We start from the raw sequence: 21,707 nt of genomic DNA, 5'->3' as shown, positions 1-21,707 counted from the left end.
CCTAAAACGTATTTTAATCAATTTACTTTAATGAAGAAATTCATTAAGGGTGTTCTAAGGTAAAATAGTCCCCAAAGAAAACTCTTTTTTTCAGATTTACCATTATTTTACCATCATCAGCGTTACATATACAAAACTTAGAAGACTTGTGTATGTTGGTGGTTCTAGATATTAAATAAAATGGTTCTATTTGTGTTATAGAAATCGGGACCCCCTGGCTCCTATTACCACCACTGTAAACGAATCAGTCAGTAAGTAAATTTCTCTAGAAATGAACCATTTCACACCAAGCCAGTCTGAATGACACAGTTTACATCTCAGCCACTGAATTGTGCAGACATTTTGAATTCCCCTTTGATACGGAGACACCCTGCATGTTAAATGAGTTGAGTATCATTGGGTAACATTACTAAAGATTGCTAAATGTCTACTGCCAAATGTCATAAAATTATAGCTCAAATCTTTACACAAATTACCTGAAAAGGGACTCTACTGACTCTACTTTCGTGTTCTAAAATTACTTCACTCACAGAAATGGTTCCGTCGAAATGCTAACGTTGCTAACACATAACGAAAGCGTTATGTGAGTTCTTACCAACTGTTGATTACCTAGCTCCCATTACCCCACTCCCATTAGTCCGCCGCACAAAGAGTCGATTCTCCGACTCCAGGCATTTTGGAATGGAGAATCGACTCCCAAGCTTTGAACTCGATTCCCCACAGTGAAGTTCAATAACTGTGAAATGTGAACTATTTGTCTGCACAACCTGTCTGAAAACACTGCATTCTTCCATAGCCTGAAGGAGTTGATCTGATTTTTGGAATCGATAACGAAAACAAATTTGTGTGACTCTTGGAATTGACTCCGTCGATTTTCATCGGTTGGAATCATAATCGGAGTCGACTCTAAAATTTCTGTAATCGAACAGCTCAAAAGAAAAAAAAGACCTTTGTGTAACCTCTGATCACGTGACCTTGACACACCCTCATTGGTGCCCTGTGATCTTCGAGGCGCAAGTTTGGAAACTGTCATTAGCTGCTGAACTGATTTAATTTGTTTTGCACATTTTGGAGAAGTTAGTTTATGGTGATGTCGGTGGAATTGCTGGAAGCAACGGTAATTTTCGACTTACATGTTTTTTGTTGGGTGGGGGGTGATATTTTTGGATGAATGTACAGTCTGCATTGTGCTTTGGCAAGCGACTTTATTTCGGTCTTAGCTAGCTAGCTTAGTTAACCTATCATTCTGATCCACCTGTTAGCCTGTTAGCTCGACGTTATTGCCAGAAGAGAGAGTTGTTCTTAAATTTGACCCAAAGAGACTTACCTGCTAGTCACTTTAATATCAAAAACGCATTTTAAGTGCATCTTCATAGGTAAGGGTAAAAGTAATCCAACTTACACTCTTAAAAAGATGGTTCTTCAAGGGTTTTTTTAGTAACGGGAATGGGTCTATTTAGGACCATGATTTCTATTCAGAATCATTTAATGCTCAAACGGTTCTTTGCATGGTGAAGTGATTCTTCAAATTGATGGAGAATGTGTTGCATATGGTTCTAAATAGAAGCTATTTGAAAATGCAGCATATTTTTTTTTTCTGTTGTTACAAAGTCTGACATCATAACATTAGAAGAACCCTTTTTTGGTGCTATATGCAACCACTTTCAACACATTGCACATGTAGAACCATATATAACACATTCTCCCTCAATCTGAACCATTTAAGCATGGACTGGTTCTAAAAGCACTCTTGAAGAACCATATTTTTGGGGTGTGTGCCTGCCCTTTGGCAGTTAAAATTGTTGGGTAAAAAGAGTAAGAAGAGTTATAGCAGCATGTGTCATCTCAAGTTGCTACTTAGGAAACTTAAAGCCAAAAGCCATGACTGTTTTTTAGATGAAGAGGCATTGTGAGGGACTTTCCTGAGGTATACATGAGAAGGTATTATAAGGGACTTCCATTTTAACCTAGAAAAAGAGGGACTTCCCTGCTGATGGACCTTGTTTTCATGCTTAAGTTGTTCACCTAACTGAGAGAACACTGTTTTGTGAATATCCCTCCTCATACCTCTGCAGAATATGGTGGAGAGATTGCGGGTGGCCGAGCTGCGCTCTCTCCTCTCTTCTATGGGCAAGAACAGCAAGGGGCTGAAGAAAGAGTTGCTCCAGAGAGCCACAGAGCTCCTCCAGAAAGAGTGCGGGCCTGAGCTTCTCTCTGCCATCCGAGAGCTCTATGAACTCCGTCAGTCTGCTATTATCAACACGAGGCGTTCCCAGGCCTTCGCTGTCCCACCCGCCACTAAGGTCATTGCCATGCCTACAGCTGATTGCCTCAGCGAACCAAATGCTGTGATGGACAGCCTTGTTCCTGAGGTGCAGATGATCAAGCTCCCATTCTATCGTACACTGAAGACCATCGTTGCTCCAGTGCCATTAGGTAAGGCTGTTAAATGAAAATGACAGCACAGATTTTTTCAACATTTCTGCATACCTTAAATAGTTAAGATGTAAACACAGTTGTTCAGAGTTGTTTGACGTGAATTCATTAAGTCAGAATTGTTCACAGCAGGGGTGATGGGAACCAGACATCTGAAACATAATGCTTTTTATAAGTTACATCACAGGACGACGTGTATTTATTGAAATGAATGAAAGGCAGAGAGGTACATGCAGGGCATTGAAAGGCAAAATAGGCTTCAATAAAACATATTTTTTTGGAGTTACCACAATTTGATTATCAACATTACATGTAGGTTCACTGAATAGTAAATAAAATGGGTACATTTGTGTTGTTGACATCACAGCCTCGGGTTGCTGTCACCACCACTGTAAAGAAATCCAAGTCAGTAATTTTTCTGCAATGAACCATTTCACATCAAACCACTCCGTTACTTTATTTTACATCTCAGTGATGGAATTTTGTTGAAAATGTGGAAAACTACAAATAATTGGGTGGACTCTCTGTAGGACCCTAGCTGTGTTTGAAACATGTTTTTATGAGGATTGTTTGAATTTTGCTTCCTTTTACATATGTCACCTTAAATACTAGTTCATTCTAAGTGGTATTTTCTAAATGCATTATGGCTCCTAATAACCCAATTTGACTTCCCTGGCATCCTTGACAATTGTGATTCCCTGTATGTTTGGTGTTGGCAGTGCATGCTTTTTCTCTATAAATGTAACTATTTGTAAAACAGTTTTTTTCAGCAGTTATGTAGTCAATATTTTATGAACAGTTCAGTACATTCTTACACTGGTTATGGTGCCAAACTGAAATGCTGTGGGACAAAAATGTAGTTTTTGAGATTTAAGTAATAAACAAAACGATGTGCCGGTTATATTTCAGTGACATTACTCTGAGGTGCTTTCCTCATTTCTCTCTTGTTCTCTTTTGTGTTCTATTGCAGTGCCCAGTTGTGGTCTTAAACTACAGACCAGCTACATCACATTTTGCCTGACTTCAAGCCAGTGGGCTCAGATCAATAACTCTCAGTAAGTCAGCCTTTCCCTCAGACCAGGACACTTTCTAGTTTTGATGTGTAATATATGCTCTGACCTGTGAGCAGAAGCTCTACCTGTGAGAAAGGTGAGTATGAAAGGTTTGATAAGGTTCTCTGCAGCATCCAGCAGTACAGCAAGAAACTGTTGCACTGTTTTAGTGTTCAGAATACAAATGTATTTTAGCTGTTTTCTTTGAAGATGTTACAGTTATTAATGCTAATATTAAGTGTCCTAACGCCCAATCTCCTAATGATTCCCATTGCCTCTTCACTCTACAGAGAGCCCAATTCTGGACACAAGCCCATTCAAGTGGTACTCAGGTGAGGCTCCGCAGTAGAGCTAGATTATGCCTGCCAGGGCTTGGGGTGGTGACATCTATACTGTCTTACAAAGTCATCTCTAGTTAGGAATTTTGTATCTAACGAAATAAAACATGTTCTTTTTGATTCTTGAATATTTTTGTCAGTGGTGGCCTGCTCTGTTCTCATACATAGTGCATAATGCATACAGTGCCCTCTGCAAATATTGGCACCCTAGTAAATATGGGCAAAAAAATTCTTTATTGCTGATCCTATTGATCTTACATTCAAAATATCAAATATTCAAAAAATGTAACCTTTATTTGAAGTACAGTGATTGAAAAAAAAAAACCTCCGTCTTATCAGGAAATAAATATTTTTCTCAAATCTATATGTGCCACAATTATTGCCACTCCTTCATTTAATACTTTGTGCAGCCTCCCTTTGCAAAGATCAGCATCTTCTTCCTTAACGCTTAATGAGACTGGAGAATACATGGAAAAGTATCTGAGACCATTCCTCCATACCAAACCTCTCTAGATCCTACAGATTTTGAGATTCCATACTGTGGACTCTCCTTTCCAGTTCATCACACACCCTAATTCAGTGGATAGTGAACCATTTCCGCATTGATTTTGAGGCGTGCTTTGGATCATTGTCCTGCTGGAAGATCCAAACTATAGCCCAGTTTAAGCTTCGTGGCTGAGCAATCAGGTTTTGATTTTATTTCTGCTGGTACTTGATGGAGTTTGTGGTACGATGTATCTGAATAAATTGTTCAGGACCTTTGGAAGAAAAACACCCCACAACATCACAGATCCACCACCATACTTTACAGTGGGGATGGGGTACTTTTCTGCATGGCTATATTTGTGTCCATGCCAAACTCACATCTGGTGTTTGTTGCCAGAAACCTCTATTTTGATATCATCTGACCGACAAACACTCCCAATGAAAGTTCCTGTAATATCTGTAGGAGCTTGTTTGTTGGTCCTTGACAGCAGAGATTTTTTCAACTTGTGGTTATGTAGGTGGTAATTGATTGTGATTTGGGAGATGTTCTGACCCCAAGACCTAAGTAATGTCTGCAGTTCTGTGATTCTTGGAGATTCCTTGTCTATTTGAACCAGACTCCTCACTGTGCGTGGGGTCGGTATGGACATACGTCCTCTTCCCGGCAGATTCTTAACATTGCCAGATGTTTTAAACTTGTTAATTATTTACCTGATAATGTAAATAGGCATTTTCAACTGTTTAGCCTGTTTGGGCTGCGTTTCATCTCGTATATATTCCCCTGTAAATCAGCAAGTCATGGGCTGATCATTTAAGTGTTCCTAATTGCTCATGTGAATCTCTAAAACATAAAATGTGAATGAGAATGTACTTCAGTTAGACATCACTCTTAAGACTTTCTAGAGGTGCCAAGAATTGTGGAACTCATAGATTTAAGAATTTTTTAATCATTATACCTTAAATAAAGATTAAATTTTGCTAGTATTTTGAATGAAAGATCAAAATGATGTGTAATTAAGAATATTTTTTACACCTCTTTTTGCTCAAGATTACCATGAGTTCCAACATTTATGGAGGGTTGCTGTATGTATCAGACATACAGTCATATGCAAAGGTTTGGGTGTCCCTGGTCAAATGACATGTATTGTTGATTTTCTAAGGGAACATAAGTTAACACATCCTCTACCAAGAACACACTTCAACACATTTTAATGCACAAACACTGCTCAATTGAAAATACTATGGGGAAAAACTTATGGCACACTTCATGTTTTATTTTATTTTTTCAACATGTTAAATAGACATTGTGCATGGAAATCTGCAGAAAAATGACACATTTCAGTTTGTTTGCTGTAGAAAATCAACAAATCATGTAATTTAACAGGGGTATAAAATTTTTATGCAGTGCCCCGTTAGTGTGGAATAACATAAATACGGAAGTGCTAAAATACATCTTTTACCTTATAGTCTATGAAAAATATTTTAAAATAACCTGCTAGATGACGGTGTTTATTCATTATTATTTATATTTATTTATAATTATTATTTTTGTTCAGTCTTTATTTATTAATAATGTATGTCTTTATTTTTGTGTTATTAATTCTATGTATTTTATTTTAGACGTTTTATTTATATTTTAAACTTTGTATGGTTAAATGTTTTTGTTTTTTTTTTTAATGTATTAGAGGACCCCACTATAAATGAGACATAAATAAATGATTGATTGATTGTTTGATAATGCACTAACCCAGATTTATGTACAGTAATTGCCCATATTGATATTGGTCAGTGTGTACAATTTCACATGTTCATGTTGTGTGCATTTCAGAATTTGCTACACAGAAAGTATTGGAGTTGAAGATGATCAGTACCCACCAAAAATTTCTGTGTTAGTCAACGGCTCTGACTGTTTAATACAGGTGTCTCTTGTGTGCACACAGAAATATTTTCTCTCTGTATAATGTTTTTCTTGGATGCTCCTTTGTGATTTAATACAGAATTTGTAATACAGACCTAAGCTTGTATAAAAATATCTAATTGATATATATTTTTTTTCCAGTATCAGGTTCGCTATTCGTCCTTAAAAGAGGGGGTGGAACCTTCACGTCCCTGCTGTCCTATCAATCTCACACCATCATTGAAAAAGAATTCTGAGAACAGTGTTACTATAATTTGGGGTAACTATGGCAAGGTACACTGGTTCCTCTAATAACATTAGGTCAGTTACATAGAATGTATTTTCACTGTCATATCAAAACCTTGTAGCTCCACTACTTGAATCAGAAGCTGGTCTTTGCATTAAGTGAGCATTTTGTGAGGAATAGGCCAGTAGAAAAGGTCCAGAATTTCTTGGAATAAAATCTCTGCATTATAATAAGTTTTTAAGTATCCTCTGTCTTATTATTTATGTAATACAAGCTTACAGTTTTGGAGATATAAGGTTTTCTTATGACAGCAGCAATGTCACAACTGGACAATGTTCACACTAGGAGTGGGTAATATGGTAAAAATAAAATATCAAGACATTTTCAGGATACACAGTATGCATCATAATATTTAGGTTTTTAGAAAAGTTGGAGCAGAAAAAAGCCCCAGTAGTGCTACCATTTAAAAAAAAATAATAATAATAATAAATAAATAAATAAATAAAATACCACCAAAACTATGAATACAATGATTTTTATTCAGCGTTCTACATATGGCAGTCCTTTCAGTTAAACAGGAGTAGTTATGCTGTTTTTAATGAAACATACAGTCGATTAGTGTTCTTAAAATACTTGCAATAAGGTTGTATTCAAAAGTATGAACATCCCTGGTCAAATGACATGTTTAATAGATTTTCTAAGTGAAAATAAGTGCACATTTTAATTTATTTGTTTAGTTTAACATATGGGGGGAAAAAATGACTTTTGTACAGGCCACATTTTATTATTATTATTTTTTATTTTTTTTACCCAATATAAATTCAGCAAACTGTGCATTAAAAGGTGCAGAAGTGAGTTCCCTGTAGAGGATTTTTTTTTTTTACTTATTTTCTTTTAGAAAATTAACAAAGCATGTCATTTGACCAGTGATGGCTAAACGTTTGCATACCACTGTATCCATGATATACACAGAGAAAAGTGTATTGTGACATAATTTATGCCGATAACATCATATTGAACACTTCTAGTTCACACTGGACAAAAACTATTCTGAATTATAATGCCTTAAAGAAATAGCTAATGAATCTCTTTTTCACTTTTCTCTTTGTATGTGTGTGTAGCGCTACTCTGCAGCTGTATATTTGGTGAGAGTTTTCTCCTCAACAGAGTTACTGGAGCAGCTCCAGAACAGAGCAATGGCGAGTAAGGAACAGTGCAGACTGAAAAGTGAGTGCTTTTATTATTGAAAACTAACAAAATCCACAGTTGCAACTTGCTTATACTTATGCAACCACACCCCACTTTTTGGCATGGCCTAAGTACATCAAGATACACAATCCAAGTGTGTATTACATAGAGCTCCTGAATTGCACAACAATAGCAAAACTGCTGTGCACTCTGTATTGCTGATCAAATTCAAGCCATATGGCATATATGGTTCCATCCTTCACCGAATTCCAGTCAATTTAAGCAAATAGCTTCCAACACTTATATTTTGTCCATAGTTTAATGTTCATTTTGAAATATTTGTTGTATAAAAATCTCTTTTTTCCAGTTTGCGAGAAGCTGTGCTGCGATCCAGAGAATGAGATCGCCACCACAGGGCTGCAGGTGTCCCTCATGTGTCCGGTATCTGATCCAGAACTTATTCTTCTGTTGTGTTACCTTATAAATATGGGTTGAAGGCTTGTATTATTTTATTAAAAACTGTCATTAAAAAAATGTAAAAAAAATTTTCCAAAACAGTACCTTAACAGTAACAGTAACTACAAATTTTATTATGGAGGTGGGCTTCTCATCATTGTCTTGATCATTGCAGCATAACCCAACTGTGCTTGAGCTTCAGATCACAGATTGAGGACTGGACATTCTCCTGCAGGATTTTGTGGTAGACGGCAGAATTCCTGGTTCCTTTATTTAGGTTGCCCAGGCCTTAAAGCAGCAAAGCATCCCAACACAGTAATACTACCACCACCATGTTTGACTATTGGCATGGTGTTCTTATTGTGGAATGCTGTGTTAGTTTTATGCTAGATGTAACAGCTTCCAAAAAGTTCCACTTTCGACTCATCAGTCCACAGAACATTTTCAAAAGCTGAGAAAAGCGTTTATGTTCATCTTAGTAAGCAGTGGTTTTTACTCTGTAGCTTTTCCATGATTTCCATTTTTGCCCAGTGATGGAATTATGATTGCTGACTGTAACTGAGATGAATGAGGCCTGCAGTTCCTTAAATGTTTGTCTGGGTTCTCTTGTCTTCCTGGATGAGTTGTTGCTGTGTCTTGGGGGATTTTTGTAGGCCAGTCACTTCTCGAATGATTCACCACTGTTCTGAGTTTTCTCTATTTGGAAGAAATCGCTCTCACTGTGGTTTGCTGGAGTCCCCGAGCCTTAGAAATGGCTTTCTAACTCTTTCCAGATTGATATATTTGAATAACTTGCTTTCTCATCTCTTCTGTAATTGTGTAAAAAGTGTGCTGCTTGTAGCGGCTTTTAAGCCTACCTCACATTGCTGGAAAGGTTTTATTTAGGTGATGTTTAGATTCAACAAGGCTAGCAGTAATCAAGCCTTGGTGTCTAGTTTAATTGATTGATTCAATTAATTGGGGATGCAAAATGAAAAAAATTGAGTTACAAGGTTTTCTTACTACCTTAGTGTTAAGGTTTCTACTCAACTAAACTGAAGTAATAGTATAGTTTTCCTAGCGATGTTTTAAGATTGACAGAGCCATTAGAGAACTGTTTTAAGATTTTGAAAGGTTCTATATGTATGTGTTTGTGTTTATCTATCTATCTGTCTTGTCCGTCTCGAAAGCTGGCGAAAACTCGCATGTCTGTTCCCTGTCGAGCGCAACCGTGTGCCCACCTGCAGTGCTTTGACGCTGAATTCTACCTGCAGATGAATGAAAGAAAGCCTAGCTGGACCTGTCCTGTCTGCCATAAGCCTGCAGCCTTTGAAGCACTCCAGATCGATAGGTAACATCCTTTCTTTGTTGTGATGATCCACTATAAAGGCATTTGTTGTCATAGTGACAGCTTCATTTAAAGGGTCCATATCCTGCTTTTTTTCTTGCACTTTATTTTGTCCCCTTAAGTCCATTTATGACTTTTGTGAAGGCTGTTTTGGTACTATTCATTTAAGACTGATGTATATAAACAATCTCTGTTCTGATTGGCTGCTCTGCCTCATTCAAAAGCCAGTCCATACTAAAACACTTCACTGAATGGGTGGAGCTAAACTGCTGTGGATGGAACAGGTGGATATATGTAAAAATGCATTGGTTTTTGTTCACAGGAGCAATGAATTCAAAACATGCTGTTTTTAAACAGTCTGTTCAGTCCATATATAGACTGTATAGACTGGGGAATGGATGGTACAGTTTGAAACTTTAACACTGTTGCATACTACATCAAACTCTTCTAATTAAAAAAAAAAAGCGAGGAAAATTAGGATTTTCCGGGATGTGGGTAGACATTTTAGCCAGTGCAAGGTGTTTTTCTGCTCATACATGTCTTTTGGTAATTCACGTTTTTCTTTAGTTTTGTTTTGCCTCTAACTTTCATTATTGTCAGGCTCACTGTTCATCCATTGAAGAGAGAAAAAAAGCCTTCTCGTTGCTATTGCCCAATCAGTGCATTCAAGATTGCATTGTAAAAGCACTTTGTGTTATGCTGACAGCTCAGTTTAACCAGAAAAACAGATATTTTAACCAATTAAACATGCATTTCAGCTCACACATCCCTTTTGCATGACTACTGTAACAATTGTTCAGTGTGTATCTCTTGGATAGAAGTTTGAGGTACATTATTTAGCAATTTGGATACTAATTATATAATTTCTTAAAGCGCTCATTTCACAGAAAAACTCATTTTTCTTGCTTTTTTGGAATAGAAGATGTTGTATGTAAACATTGTTAAACGTAATATTCACGCCTCCAGACATACATACATTTCCTATATCAGGAAATCTAGCAGCAAAAACAGCCTGTCTTAAATTAATTGTTTTTGTGATGTCATGAAAAAACAATGCATGTACATATATTCTCTCATTCAGTGTACAGCAGTTTACCTCCACCCATTCACACTGAAGTTATAAGGATTGTTCCCACCCATACTGTTTTTTGAATGATGTGAAATATAGGGCAGCCCATCAGAAAAGATCTCATTTACATTTATCAGTCTTATAGGCACAGTAAGAAAACCAGCCTATCATAAAGCATAAAGAGAAGTTGGAAAACGGTCATGTAAAAATTAATTATGACTTTTTGGCACATGTGCAACCAAGATGTTATCAAATTTCAAGAAATCAACTTTTCTATGTCTGTGTATACATAATTACATAGTTATTTCGAAAGCACCACAAACTTGGTCTTAAATCAACACTATACTTGCACTAACGTGAAAAAATAGAAACAAAGAAGAAATGTATAGATGTATATTTTTAGATATTTGTATTATATTTTTCCCTTGATATCAACTGATGGCAATTGTGTGATTTTCTGTTCCAAAACAGTTACTTAATTTTTACATAACCATTTTCAACCTCTTTTTTTACCCTTATAATTAAACAGGCTGTTTTTGTTGCTGTGGATGGATGGATGTTTTGTAGTTTGCTGAGTAGCATCCTTCAGAGTACAGAAGAAGCTGTGAAGGAGATTGAGTACCTGTCTAATGGCTCCTGGAGAGCAGTGAGAGAGGAAAGAGAGAGCAGCAAAACTCCAGACCCCTCTCTGCTAAACCTAAGTAAGAACACTCGCTTCAAATATACACCATACACTATATTATAAACATACTATATACACTATATGGCCAAAAGTATTATACATAAGTGTATAAAGTCAAGCACCTAGCTATGCAATCTCCATAAACAAACATTGGCAGTTGAATGGGTTGTACTGAAGAGCTCAGTATCTTTAAATGTGGCACCGTCATAGGATGTCACCTTTGCCACAAGTCAATTTGTGAAATTTCTTCTCTGCTAGATCTACCCCGGTCAACTGTAAGTGCTATTATCATGAAATTTAAGCATCTAGGAGCAACAACTCAGCCACAAAATGATAGACCACACAAACTCACCTGTGCTAAAAAGTGTAGCGTGTAAAAAAATTGCTATCCTCTGTTGGTTCACTCACTACAGAGTTTCAAACTGCCTCTGAAATCAACATCAACACAAGAACTTGGAAGCTTCATGAAACTGGAGTAACTGCACACAAACCCAATGCTGGGCTCAGACTACACTATATTTTTGTCTATCACAATGGTCAATATGTCAGATTAGGCAATCATAGTGCCATAAATTTGTGCCATGTCTTGGTCGGGAGACTGGCAACACTACAAGTTTGACGCCAACTTAACATCATTTACATTCTTGTGCAAATGGAAAGAAAGAAAAAGTGATTGTGGACCTGTTCCTGGGTGTCACAAAGAGGATAGTATTCCCTGACTATCCTTTAAAGAGAACTTGAGATAACAGATGTGTTAACATATCAAGGACATTATGTAAATGTAGCAAGCTACCAGGTTCGCTATATGTAAACAGATGCTATAAACGCTATGTCTCGCCAGCGTTTATCTTTTTGGACACTGTCATGGTCCTCCCTCAAGGAAACGTCACACAGGCAGTGTTTCACCTGTGTTTGCAGTGTTTACATATGCACGCCAGACTCTGTCATCCTATTGGTTAATGTTAAGGTACGCATCGTAGGAGATGTTAAGCTAAGCAGAAAAATACAAAAAAATTTGGACACGCTAGACTCCTTGTTGAGGTGTCGTGGGGCGCCCCAGACTGTTCACCGTTCCCGACGCTGGAAGTTTGTTGGCTACAATACAACTGTGTCAAAAACGGGCTGGATTCATGTAGTCTGATCCCAGCATAAGATCACTATGCACAATGCATAGTTAAGGCCTCAGCATACTTCTTGCGAAACGAAATTCTCGAGGGTTGTGTGAAGCTGAAAGCGCTTTGTGGGCTTACAACGTCACACACTTTGTGCGGTTTCGTGGTGCCTGTTGCGGATGCTCCACGTCGCTAGGACATTTTATGATAAGTTTCATGACTGCTGGAAAACGAAACACAGTTGTAACTATGGTGAGGTTTGAGTTCAGAATTCTGCCACCATTTAAGGTGGAGCAGGGAAAAACTTGAAAAAATGAATAGAATGAATAGAAAGCAAACTTCAGCCTCATCCTCCTGTGAACCTAAATATAAGATAACCTATATGTTTTAGTCTTAGTACTAGTTAGTACTACTGAATAGTAGACTTAATATCTTACATTTAGGAAGTATTCATTTATTTAACAGATCTGCGTTTCACAGTGAAATATTAGCGTGTCTGCCAAAGCTGAAGCTCCTCAAAGTTGTCCATCTTTGTTTAATGGCACACCTCTTTTTTACCGACCAATCAAAGGCTTTGTCGCGTAGTGTCTTCGTCCATGTAGTTCGCCCAGCTGCCATTGGCGCGACACGGCGAACGAAACCTCCGCACAACGTCTGCAGTGGTTCGTTTTCTCCAGAGTTAGGTCATATTGTTCGCTGAAGCAAGACGAACGTCGTCTCCACAAGGAGTACGCTGAGGCCTTTAGAAACGTTCTCTCGAGTGATGAATCACTGTCTGGCAGTCTGATGGACGAATCTGGGTTTGATGGATGCAAAGAGAACGCTGCCTACCGGAATGTGTAGTTTGGCGGAGGAGGGATAATGGTCTGGGCCCCTTAGTTCCATTGAAGAGTAATGTTAATGCTACAGCATACAAATACATTTTAGACAATTAAATGCTTTTATATATTTTGCGGCAACAGTTTGAGGAAGACCCTTTCCTGTCCCACATGAGGTCCATAAAGGCATGGTTTGATGAGTTTGATGTAGAGAAATGCCAGTGACCTGCACAGAGCCCTGTGCCTGGTTGCATAAAACACTTTAAGTTGGATTTTCCTTTGGTATTACCCATAGGTATTTCCTAAGGTTATCTGTGTTGCACCAAAAGCCATAGGGTATTAATTAAGAGTTTCCTAAAGTGAAATCGTCATACACCCTTACATTTACCCTTAACGATTGACTTTCCCTTAAATAACCCCTTAGGCGTTAGATTTTTAACTGTCATTTCCCTTAGGATAGTTTAAGGTAAGGAAAACCCTCCCTGAAAGTTATCAGCCAGTATGAGAAGTTGAAGATATGCCTGTGTTTTTTAGGATTTTGAAGAGGAGAGAACACCTGTGTAAGTTCTTCATGATAGAGAGAATAAAAAATATTGAGAGCGCAGAGCTAAGTTAGCACATAGGAAGACAACCTAATTGCCATGCCATTCACTGGTATTTACACATGCAACCGAGCACAGACCTCAACTCTGCTGAACACCTTTGGGATGAATGGAAACGTTGATTGCGAGGCAGGCCTTCTGATCCACTACCCGTGCCTGACCCCACAAATGCTGTTTTGACTGAATGGACACAAACTCCCACAGTCACACTCTTAAATCTTGAGGAAAGTCTACCCAGACTGTTATAGTTAAGTGGGTGGGTAAACTCCATATAAATGCCCATAGTTGTGGAAAGAGATGTCCAACAAACTCATATAGGTGTGACGCTCAAGTGTCCACATACTTTTTGCCATTTTTATGTGCCAATTCCATGCGTTACAAAAATGTCCAGAGTAAAATTCAGAATGGATTTTTGATGTTATGTATTCATTATTTCATGTTCTTTTTTGCTGTATGTTGTTCTGCTAAACAATTTCTCTGTAGACAGTCATCCTGTGTTGCTAGAAGATGTTGTGGACTTAACACAGTGCTCATCTGATGATGATGATGATGATCAGCGGTGATGTTCTCCAAAAGAATGCATGTATGAACCGAGAGACTACACATCTCCAAAGGCATAGTGGGGCACTTAGCTGATGAATTGCAAATTCATTTTTTACTTCTTAAATTTTATTTTTTCTGCCAGTGTTACTGAGCGTCTTTTCTCATGTTGAATGTTGTTTGTGCCTCTTTATATGTACACAGACTGTCAGTTGCATATGATGGGAAGAATAAAGGTTTGTTTTATGTCTACTGGGCATTTATCAACATTTATTTCTTCTTTTGCCTCTTTTTCCATTCAGAATGTAAAAATCATATTTGGTAAATGTATATTGTAGCATGTATATATTTGCCACTTAGCAAAACATCATTTGACAGACTCTATCCTTGCACTTACTAAAACTCAAATTCATCTACACAGCATGTCTAAACATCTGTAGACATCTCAGCCGCTTTTTTCCTGAAATCAAGGGTATTAATAGGGAGTTTGTCTGTCTTTGTTGCAGTAACAGCCTCTACTCTTCTGGGAAGGCTTTGCACTAGGAACATTCCTGTGGGGATTTGGTTGCATTCAGCCACAAAAGCATTAGTGAGGTCAGATAATGATGTTGGATGGCAAACAAATGCCACCCCAACTTTTCCCAAAGGTATTGGATGGTGCTTTGTCACTCCAGAGAACATGGTTTCTCTGCTCCACAGCCCAATGAGGTTTTGGGGTGTGGGTTTTATATAGAACCATTTCATGCTTAAATATTTCTTCAGATTGATGAAGAATGTGTTGTATATGGTTCTATACAGAACCTTTTTGAGAACTAGTTCTATATCACAGGTTCTTCTACTATAATAAACTTGAGATCTTAGCAATTGAAGAACCCTTGGTGCTTCAAAACTATTTTCAAATAGGCTCTATAAAGAACCATATACAGCACACGCTCCATCAATCTAAAGAACCATGATTCAGATGTTCTGAATAGGATTTATGGTTGTAAATAGGACCATTGAGCTTACTAAAGAACCCTTGAGCCATCGTTTTGAGGTGTGTATGTCAGCAATAGCAGCACCTCAGATTAGCTAGATTCCCTCTTTAGGGGGTGTCTGGATATTTTTGGACATATGAGTCGGTTTCCCGGACAGAGGTTTAATCCAAAGGTCAGGAGGGCGTTATCTGTTCAGAATGCTGTGTAGTCCAGGGCAGGGCTTACTTCTTGTCCGACTCACCGTGTAGCAAGAACTGATATTGAAGTTCACCAACGTGCAAAAAGTTTCATAACGAAATCTCGAAAAAGTGACAGAAGTAAATATCGCGAGATCTAAGACTTCGCTTCCTAGACCGTGCCCAACCAGGAGTTGGCTAAGCTAACAACATAGCAAACTCAGCCGCTTTCCCACTTTGTTCAGGGACGCTACGTTCGTAGTAAGCGGCTGCTTTTGTGGGGAAGGAACTTGGAAATTAATATTTATTTGTTCCTGAAGTGCTGTCAAGGTCCAGGAGAGCTAGCTAACGTCTTTAGTAACTGTTCGCTAACTGATAAGAACTGCATGCGATTCATTGAGATACAGGTTGACGTTAGCTGATGGATAGATAGCCTCTTCAGGTGACGACGAGAAGCGCGGTTATTCGTTTTTATTCAGCTTTACAGTCCTTGTGTGTAACTTGGCAGAAGCTACAGTCTCTGTAAGTGAATTTTAAGTTAAAGAGTTGTAGGTTGGCGTTAGCTAGCTCCCATGCTGCTGTATTTTTCGGTTAGCCTTGGCTAACTGGGCTCTTTAGCTTGTTATGCTCATATTTAAGCTCGGAAATTGTAGGCCTCTTTCTTGACACTTGTTTCTTCTAATTACGTGCGAGCGTGTTGCATAGAGCATTACGTCCATTTTTGTGAACTGAGGTAACTAACTTAGAACAGCTAGCTAGCTAGCACACGAATTAACTAAGTAGTTAGCTTGCAGGAGCACCTGTTAACTCGAGCCGTACAGCCAGTTATTATCAGCTTGGGCTGCCTCAGATCAGCGAGAAATCGCTGCTGCATTCAGGAACAATAGCAAAGACTTCGGTTTTGAATTTTAACTCATTTTACTGTGTTTATGCTCTGAATGTTCAGTGGCCTGATGAGAATTTAGTGAGCTCCATGTCAGTGTCCAATCACAGTCTCTGCTCGTCAAGGCTACTTTATCTACTAATTTGCATGCCGGTTTAAAAAAAAAAAACTTCTTGTCCGGATAGTTAAGTTGAACATGGCCCCCAAAAAAAGACCAGGACCCATAGTCATAGGCGGCACTGGAGAAGCACAGACCACAGGCTCAAATATAGGTGCTGCATCAGAGTAAGTTCTCATCTAGTTATGTTTGATTAATAGTTGCATCTAATGGATGTGAATTGCTTTGGCTACTAAAAAAATCTTTGTTGAAGTGTTAATAGGTCTGGATTTCTGGCCTACAATTACTGTCTCTCCTTGTCAGAGCAAACCTAGAGGCTCTTCAGAAGAAACTAGAGGAACTTGACTTGGATGAGCAGCAGAAGAAGCGTCTGGAGGCCTTCCTCACGCAGAAAGCCAAAGTAGGAGAGTTAAAGGACGATGACTTTCAGCGCATCTGTGAGCTAGGAGCAGGAAATGGTGGTGTGGTTAATAAAGTCTGCCACAAGCCCTCTGGACTGATCATGGCCAGAAAGGTGAGCATTTTTAACACGCAACAGTACTATTTTGCTTGATTGAACATTTGGAAATATTGTGATGCTTCAAGTGTTTTCAAATATTGTGGTGATATTTTTGCCACATTGCCCACCTCTACTATTAAATCACATAGATGGTGTTACCGGCAGTTCACGTGACGTTTTTCCACTGGGCAGTGCAGTATGGTACTGTTGCTAACCTGTGATTGTGCATTTTATGGTCATTTCTATTGCCATCTGAATTGTACTACCCCTGCTGAATTTGTTTATCGTTCTTGCCTGGGTACTAAGCTTGAAATTGTGCAGACCACTGATTGGTCAAATGCAGTCATCACTTAAGCTGTCTTTCCTGGTTCTGTCGTGCGATGGAAAATGCGCAGGTACTCAACCAGGGTACAGGTAGTTCTGGGTTCAGATTCGTAACCGCACTGTACCGTATTGCACTGCCTGGTGGAAAAATTTCTACTCACAACACGAGTGACATTCAAATGTATTACTTCATGATCTTTATCTTAGTGTTTCTGGTATTGTTTTGATTCTCTTTACCTTTTTGTTCTGCTTATCACGGTCTGTGTTGTTGTACAGCTGAAAATAATAGAAACTTTACGATAGAAATGTTTTTTTAAGAAATGTTTTCTATCCTCCATTTAGCTGATTCATCTTGAGATCAAGCCAGCAATCAGGAACCAGATCATTAGAGAACTGCAAGTCCTGCATGAGTGTAACTCTCCCTATATAGTGGGCTTTTATGGAGCCTTCTACAGCGATGGAGAAATCAGTATCTGTATGGAGCACATGGTGAGCCCATAAGCTAGAATCTGTTAAACTATTCAGTTAAGATTTTGGGAGCGAGACAGTTCTACCATTCACTTGAAAGCACTTGAGTAAATCCACACCTTCCTGGCTTCCCTCACAATTAAGGGCCTGAATTTGATAGTACTGAACAAAAGCTAGTAAGAGCCTATCTATTTGTGCTAAGCCAGTGGAGCTGTTAGTAGTGTAAACCCCCTAAACAGCGTGTCTTTGAAAGTACTGCTAATATTCTCAAACTTGAGGAAACTTTGTGATCATGAGATAAGGAAGAATGCTGGATTGAATGCATTGTGTAAGAGCTTGCAAGATGAAGCTGCAGGGGTGCTATCTGTTCCATCGAGCAAGAACATAGAATGGTTTTGGCAGCACTTTCAGTTATGCCCACAGAGTGAGTGAGTCAGGGAATGTTTTGGATGGAGGGATGGAGATCGTGAGGCAAGAATTACAGATTATGTGTTTCTGGCCACAGGATGGAGGCTCCTTGGATCAGGTACTAAAAGAGGCTCGGAGAATTCCAGAAGAAATCCTGGGCAAAGTCAGTATAGCTGTAAGTATTTAGGGTATGGTATTGTAAATGTTTGGGTTTCGAATAACACATTTAGGCTTGTGTGCATGTGTGAGTAAAATTGATCTCTTACTGTCTCTTGTTATACTAAAGGTTTTAAGAGGTCTTGCTTACCTTCGAGAAAAGCACCAAATCATGCACAGAGGTAACAGGACATAATGTAAAACCTAAACAGAATATTCTTCTCTATTAAAACCAGCACACACTTCTTCACTGCAGAACATTTCCAGTCTCCCTCATTTTGTTATTATTTTCGTTACTGATGCTTCCATTCAGCATTTACCTGAAAATGTGCTTATTTTCACAACTGCAGATGTCAAACCTTCAAACATACTGGTGAATTCACGAGGGGAGATCAAGCTGTGTGATTTTGGAGTGAGTGGCCAGCTCATTGACTCCATGGCTAACTCTTTTGTAGGCACAAGGTCATATATGTCGGTAAGTCAGTCTTTTGCTCCCTTCTGTGCTGTTTGTGGCCACTAGAAACTTCTTGTTTAAGTTAATTGTTTACAGTTAATTGTAGGTCTGATGATAATAGGGTTGTGCATAAAATAATTTGAAAATAAAAATAATTTGTTAGACACAAAATGGCATGTACCCAGTAGTCAGTGCTAACATCACAGTTTGATTCTGCACCTCTAGTTTTAGGATTATCCATCAAATCTAGCTGTGAGCAAATAATAAAATAGTCAAATATTCTACCCCATCTCTGGATGGTATATAATAATCATGTGCAATGTCTGTGTTTGTTTCTCCTCCCAAGCCGGAGAGACTGCAGGGCACTCATTATTCAGTGCAGTCGGATGTGTGGAGTATGGGGCTGTCTCTGGTGGAGCTGTCAATTGGCCGCTACCCCATCCCTCCCCCCGATGCCAAGGAGCTGGAGGCCATTTTCGGGCGGTCGACGATGAACGTAGAGGAGGGAGGAACGCAGAGCACGTCACCACGACCTCGACCTCCAGGGAGACCTGTCAGCGGTACAGTGCACCTCATAGCTGAGGATAGCTTATGATTTTTTTTTCTTTTTCAACGAGTCATAGTAAAAGAGCTTTTATTTGGGAGTTCTGTATTTTAGAATCAGTACAGGCTGTTTTACTACTATTACTGCATTTCTAAAATGACCAGTTAATGTCAGCATTTGCTAACACAGTTTAATGCTGTTCGTTGAATGTGCATAAGATTTGACAAACTTCTAAAGTACACTAATATTAAAATAAAATGCTTTTTGGAAGCATTTAAAGGTCTCAATCTTAGATCTTAATCTTGGTGGTTTGATCAGTTGGCTAGCCACTTCTAATTTTTTCCGTTGGCATACCGTGCGTGTGTAGTTTCTTCACCATCAGCTAATTCTTTTAATGTTTTATGAAATGCATTTTTTGTTCCTGTAGGGCATGGACCAGCCATGGCTATATTTGAGTTGCTGGACTACATAGTCAATGAGGTGAGATTTGCTGAGCTTAGTCTTTGGTTCCTCATAAATGTACAACTGTTGAATTGTTTAGTTTTTTTTTAATCCTATATTTGTAAATATATTTAGTGTCTGTTTGTCGATCTTTCTGTTTATAGCCTCCACCAAAACTGCCTCATGGAGTCTTCACTTCAGACTTCCAGGACTTTGTGACCAAATGGTGAATATCATTTTTACTTGTTCATTTTAGCTGTGTGTGGTTGAATATATTTGCCAGAGCAGTGGTTCTCAGTGGTTCTGGACCTGACAGCCAGATATTTGCTCTAACTCCCTGGGGTCCCTGAAGACCAGTTTAAGAATCACTATGCTGGAGAAACCAATAAGAAACCATTTTGCTTAAGCATAGTGTTGTAGTTTTTTGACTAATGGTTTGAGGTACGAATTAAAGCATGTTTTTGAGCTTTTCTCAATGTCTGTCTGGTTTCTGTAGTCTCATCAAAAATCCTGCAGATAGGGCAGATCTGAAGATGCTGATGGTGAGTATTTTTGCCACTCTTTGCTGTATGTGTGGTTGCACTGGCAAAATGTAGATTATAAAATAGAGTTCTGGTAAAAATCTGAGGGATGTTTAAAAGCCATTGCAAAATACTGGATATACACGGCATTACATACTGTATTCATAAACATAACATATAAACACAAACGCATATAAACACACAAAGACAAACGCTTCAGATGTTTGGTTTCTACAGGGAGATTCACTCAAAAGAGGCCCCGAATATTCTGTTATAACTCTCACTAGGACGAAGCAATCTGAACAAAACAACATGCAATGTGCTCCTCAGTATATGGAGCTTTGAACAAGCCGGGATGCCCCTGCATCGGAGCGATGAGGTAGGCGCCGGTCAGCTGTTGCGACATTTAACCTCCGTTTGCAACTTCTGGGTGCTTACCCCCATACCCTTTCATGTGTCTGGCAGAAAACGGAGAGCACTTCCAGCATTGCATGTAATGCAATCGATTACACATACGTCAAGGTATGTAGCGTATTTATTGGTTCAGATTGCTTCATCCTAACAGGAGTTGCAACAGATTTTTTGGGGCCTCTTTTGAGTGAATCTCCCTCTGTGAACAAATCTGACTTGGTAAGTTGCTCTAACACAGAGCATTTAATTTCAAAACACTCTGTACGACTCTTCCATCTTCCATGCAAACATTTTGAAAAAGTGGTGGAATTGCCTTTTGATGCACCCTTCATAGAAAGTTGTTCATAGAAAACCACGCCATAGCCCATGTCTGACAAACTACATTTTTTTGGTAGAAGAAATATTGTCTTTGAGATTATTGCTAATACTAAAATTAAGTATTTTATCATATTGGGTATTTTGTCATATTTGGGTAGTTTTATCAAAACAATAAATCTCAACACCCCTTAAATCTCTTAAGTCAACAATGCACAGCCTCTGCTTTCATTTACGCTTAGACTGACCACTTTGACAAAGTGTTCTTCACATCAGTGGTGACAGATGTTTTACTTCTCTTCACAGAACCACACGTTTATTAAGCGCTCAGAGGTGGAAGAGGTGGACTTTGCAGGCTGGTTGTGTAAAACTATGGGCCTCAACCAACCCAGCACACCCACCCGGACAGCTGAATAACTGAATGAGAGAAACTCTTTCAATTTCCCCCTAAAACACACACATGCACAGATTCAATCTTTCTCTTTTCCTTCTCTCTCTTGTTTGTCACCCTGCCACATTTTTGCACACAGTTCTCATTTACAGAGTGATCTGTATATGCGCCCACATCCTGGATGCATACGCTGTCCCAGTGAAAGATAACTTAGCAGTTTTACACTGTATCCTGCTCATGCAAAAACATACAGAACTGCCACAAGTATATTTTCACATCTATGTTATATGCATGCAGACACACACACATTATTATCGATTTAAGGCCTCTCAGGTGAATCTTATATTAAATAAATAATTATATAGAGATAT

At 38.6% G+C, this 21,707-nt stretch overlaps 2 protein-coding genes across 3 annotated transcripts; both read left to right on the top strand.

The window, feature by feature from the left end:
- Nucleotides 1-1,000: 1,000 nt before the first annotated feature.
- pias4b (protein inhibitor of activated STAT, 4b) lies at nt 1,001-14,843 on the top strand. Of its 2 annotated transcripts, none has more exons than XM_036556665.1 (11): nt 1,001-1,117; nt 2,076-2,436; nt 3,407-3,491; nt 3,779-3,820; nt 6,141-6,231; nt 6,372-6,503; nt 7,578-7,683; nt 8,012-8,085; nt 9,270-9,430; nt 11,064-11,197; nt 14,194-14,843. In XM_036556665.1, exons 1-11 carry the CDS (start codon nt 1,085-1,087, stop codon nt 14,271-14,273), a joined length of 1,299 nt encoding a protein of 432 aa, XP_036412558.1. In that variant the 5' UTR covers nt 1,001-1,084; the 3' UTR covers nt 14,274-14,843. The 2 variants fall into 2 exon arrangements, with proteins under 2 accessions (XP_036412558.1, XP_036412559.1); XM_036556666.1 differs by having other exon boundaries at nt 6,372-6,489; nt 7,624-7,683; nt 14,194-14,842.
- A 587-nt stretch (nt 14,844-15,430) lies between these two features.
- On the top strand, nt 15,431-21,507 carry map2k2b (mitogen-activated protein kinase kinase 2b). The gene is made up of 11 exons (XM_036556441.1): nt 15,431-16,571; nt 16,708-16,918; nt 17,570-17,716; nt 18,201-18,278; nt 18,390-18,441; nt 18,610-18,734; nt 19,060-19,273; nt 19,685-19,737; nt 19,863-19,924; nt 20,195-20,240; nt 21,252-21,507. The coding sequence occupies exons 1-11, from the start codon at nt 16,483-16,485 to the stop codon at nt 21,360-21,362; spliced, it is 1,188 nt and encodes a 395-aa protein (XP_036412334.1). The 5' UTR covers nt 15,431-16,482; the 3' UTR covers nt 21,363-21,507.
- Nucleotides 21,508-21,707: the final 200 nt, after the last annotated feature.

The sequence above is a fragment of the Colossoma macropomum genome, unplaced genomic scaffold, assembly GCF_904425465.1.
Source record: "Colossoma macropomum unplaced genomic scaffold, Colossoma_macropomum, whole genome shotgun sequence".
NCBI lineage: Eukaryota > Metazoa > Chordata > Actinopteri > Characiformes > Serrasalmidae > Colossoma > Colossoma macropomum.
The sequence above is the reverse complement of the archived record's forward strand: the minus strand, read 5'-3'. Positions and strand labels throughout refer to the sequence as shown.

Excerpts from the sequence above, each read along its gene's own strand:
- pias4b (XM_036556665.1), top strand. The coding sequence starts at position 1,085 with ATGGTGATGTCGGTGGAATTGCTGGAAGCAACG. Across the intron at positions 6,504-7,577 it reads TTTGGGGTAACTATGGCAAG|CGCTACTCTGCAGCTGTATA; the intron begins GTACACTGGTTC and ends ATGTGTGTGTAG. Across the intron at positions 9,431-11,063 it reads GAAGCACTCCAGATCGATAG|TTTGCTGAGTAGCATCCTTC; the intron begins GTAACATCCTTT and ends GATGTTTTGTAG.
- map2k2b (XM_036556441.1), top strand. The coding sequence starts at position 16,483 with ATGGCCCCCAAAAAAAGACCAGGACCCATAGTCATAGGCGGCACTGGA. Across the intron at positions 18,442-18,609 it reads GCACCAAATCATGCACAGAG|ATGTCAAACCTTCAAACATA; the intron begins GTAACAGGACAT and ends TCACAACTGCAG. Across the intron at positions 19,925-20,194 it reads CAGGACTTTGTGACCAAATG|TCTCATCAAAAATCCTGCAG; the intron begins GTGAATATCATT and ends TGGTTTCTGTAG.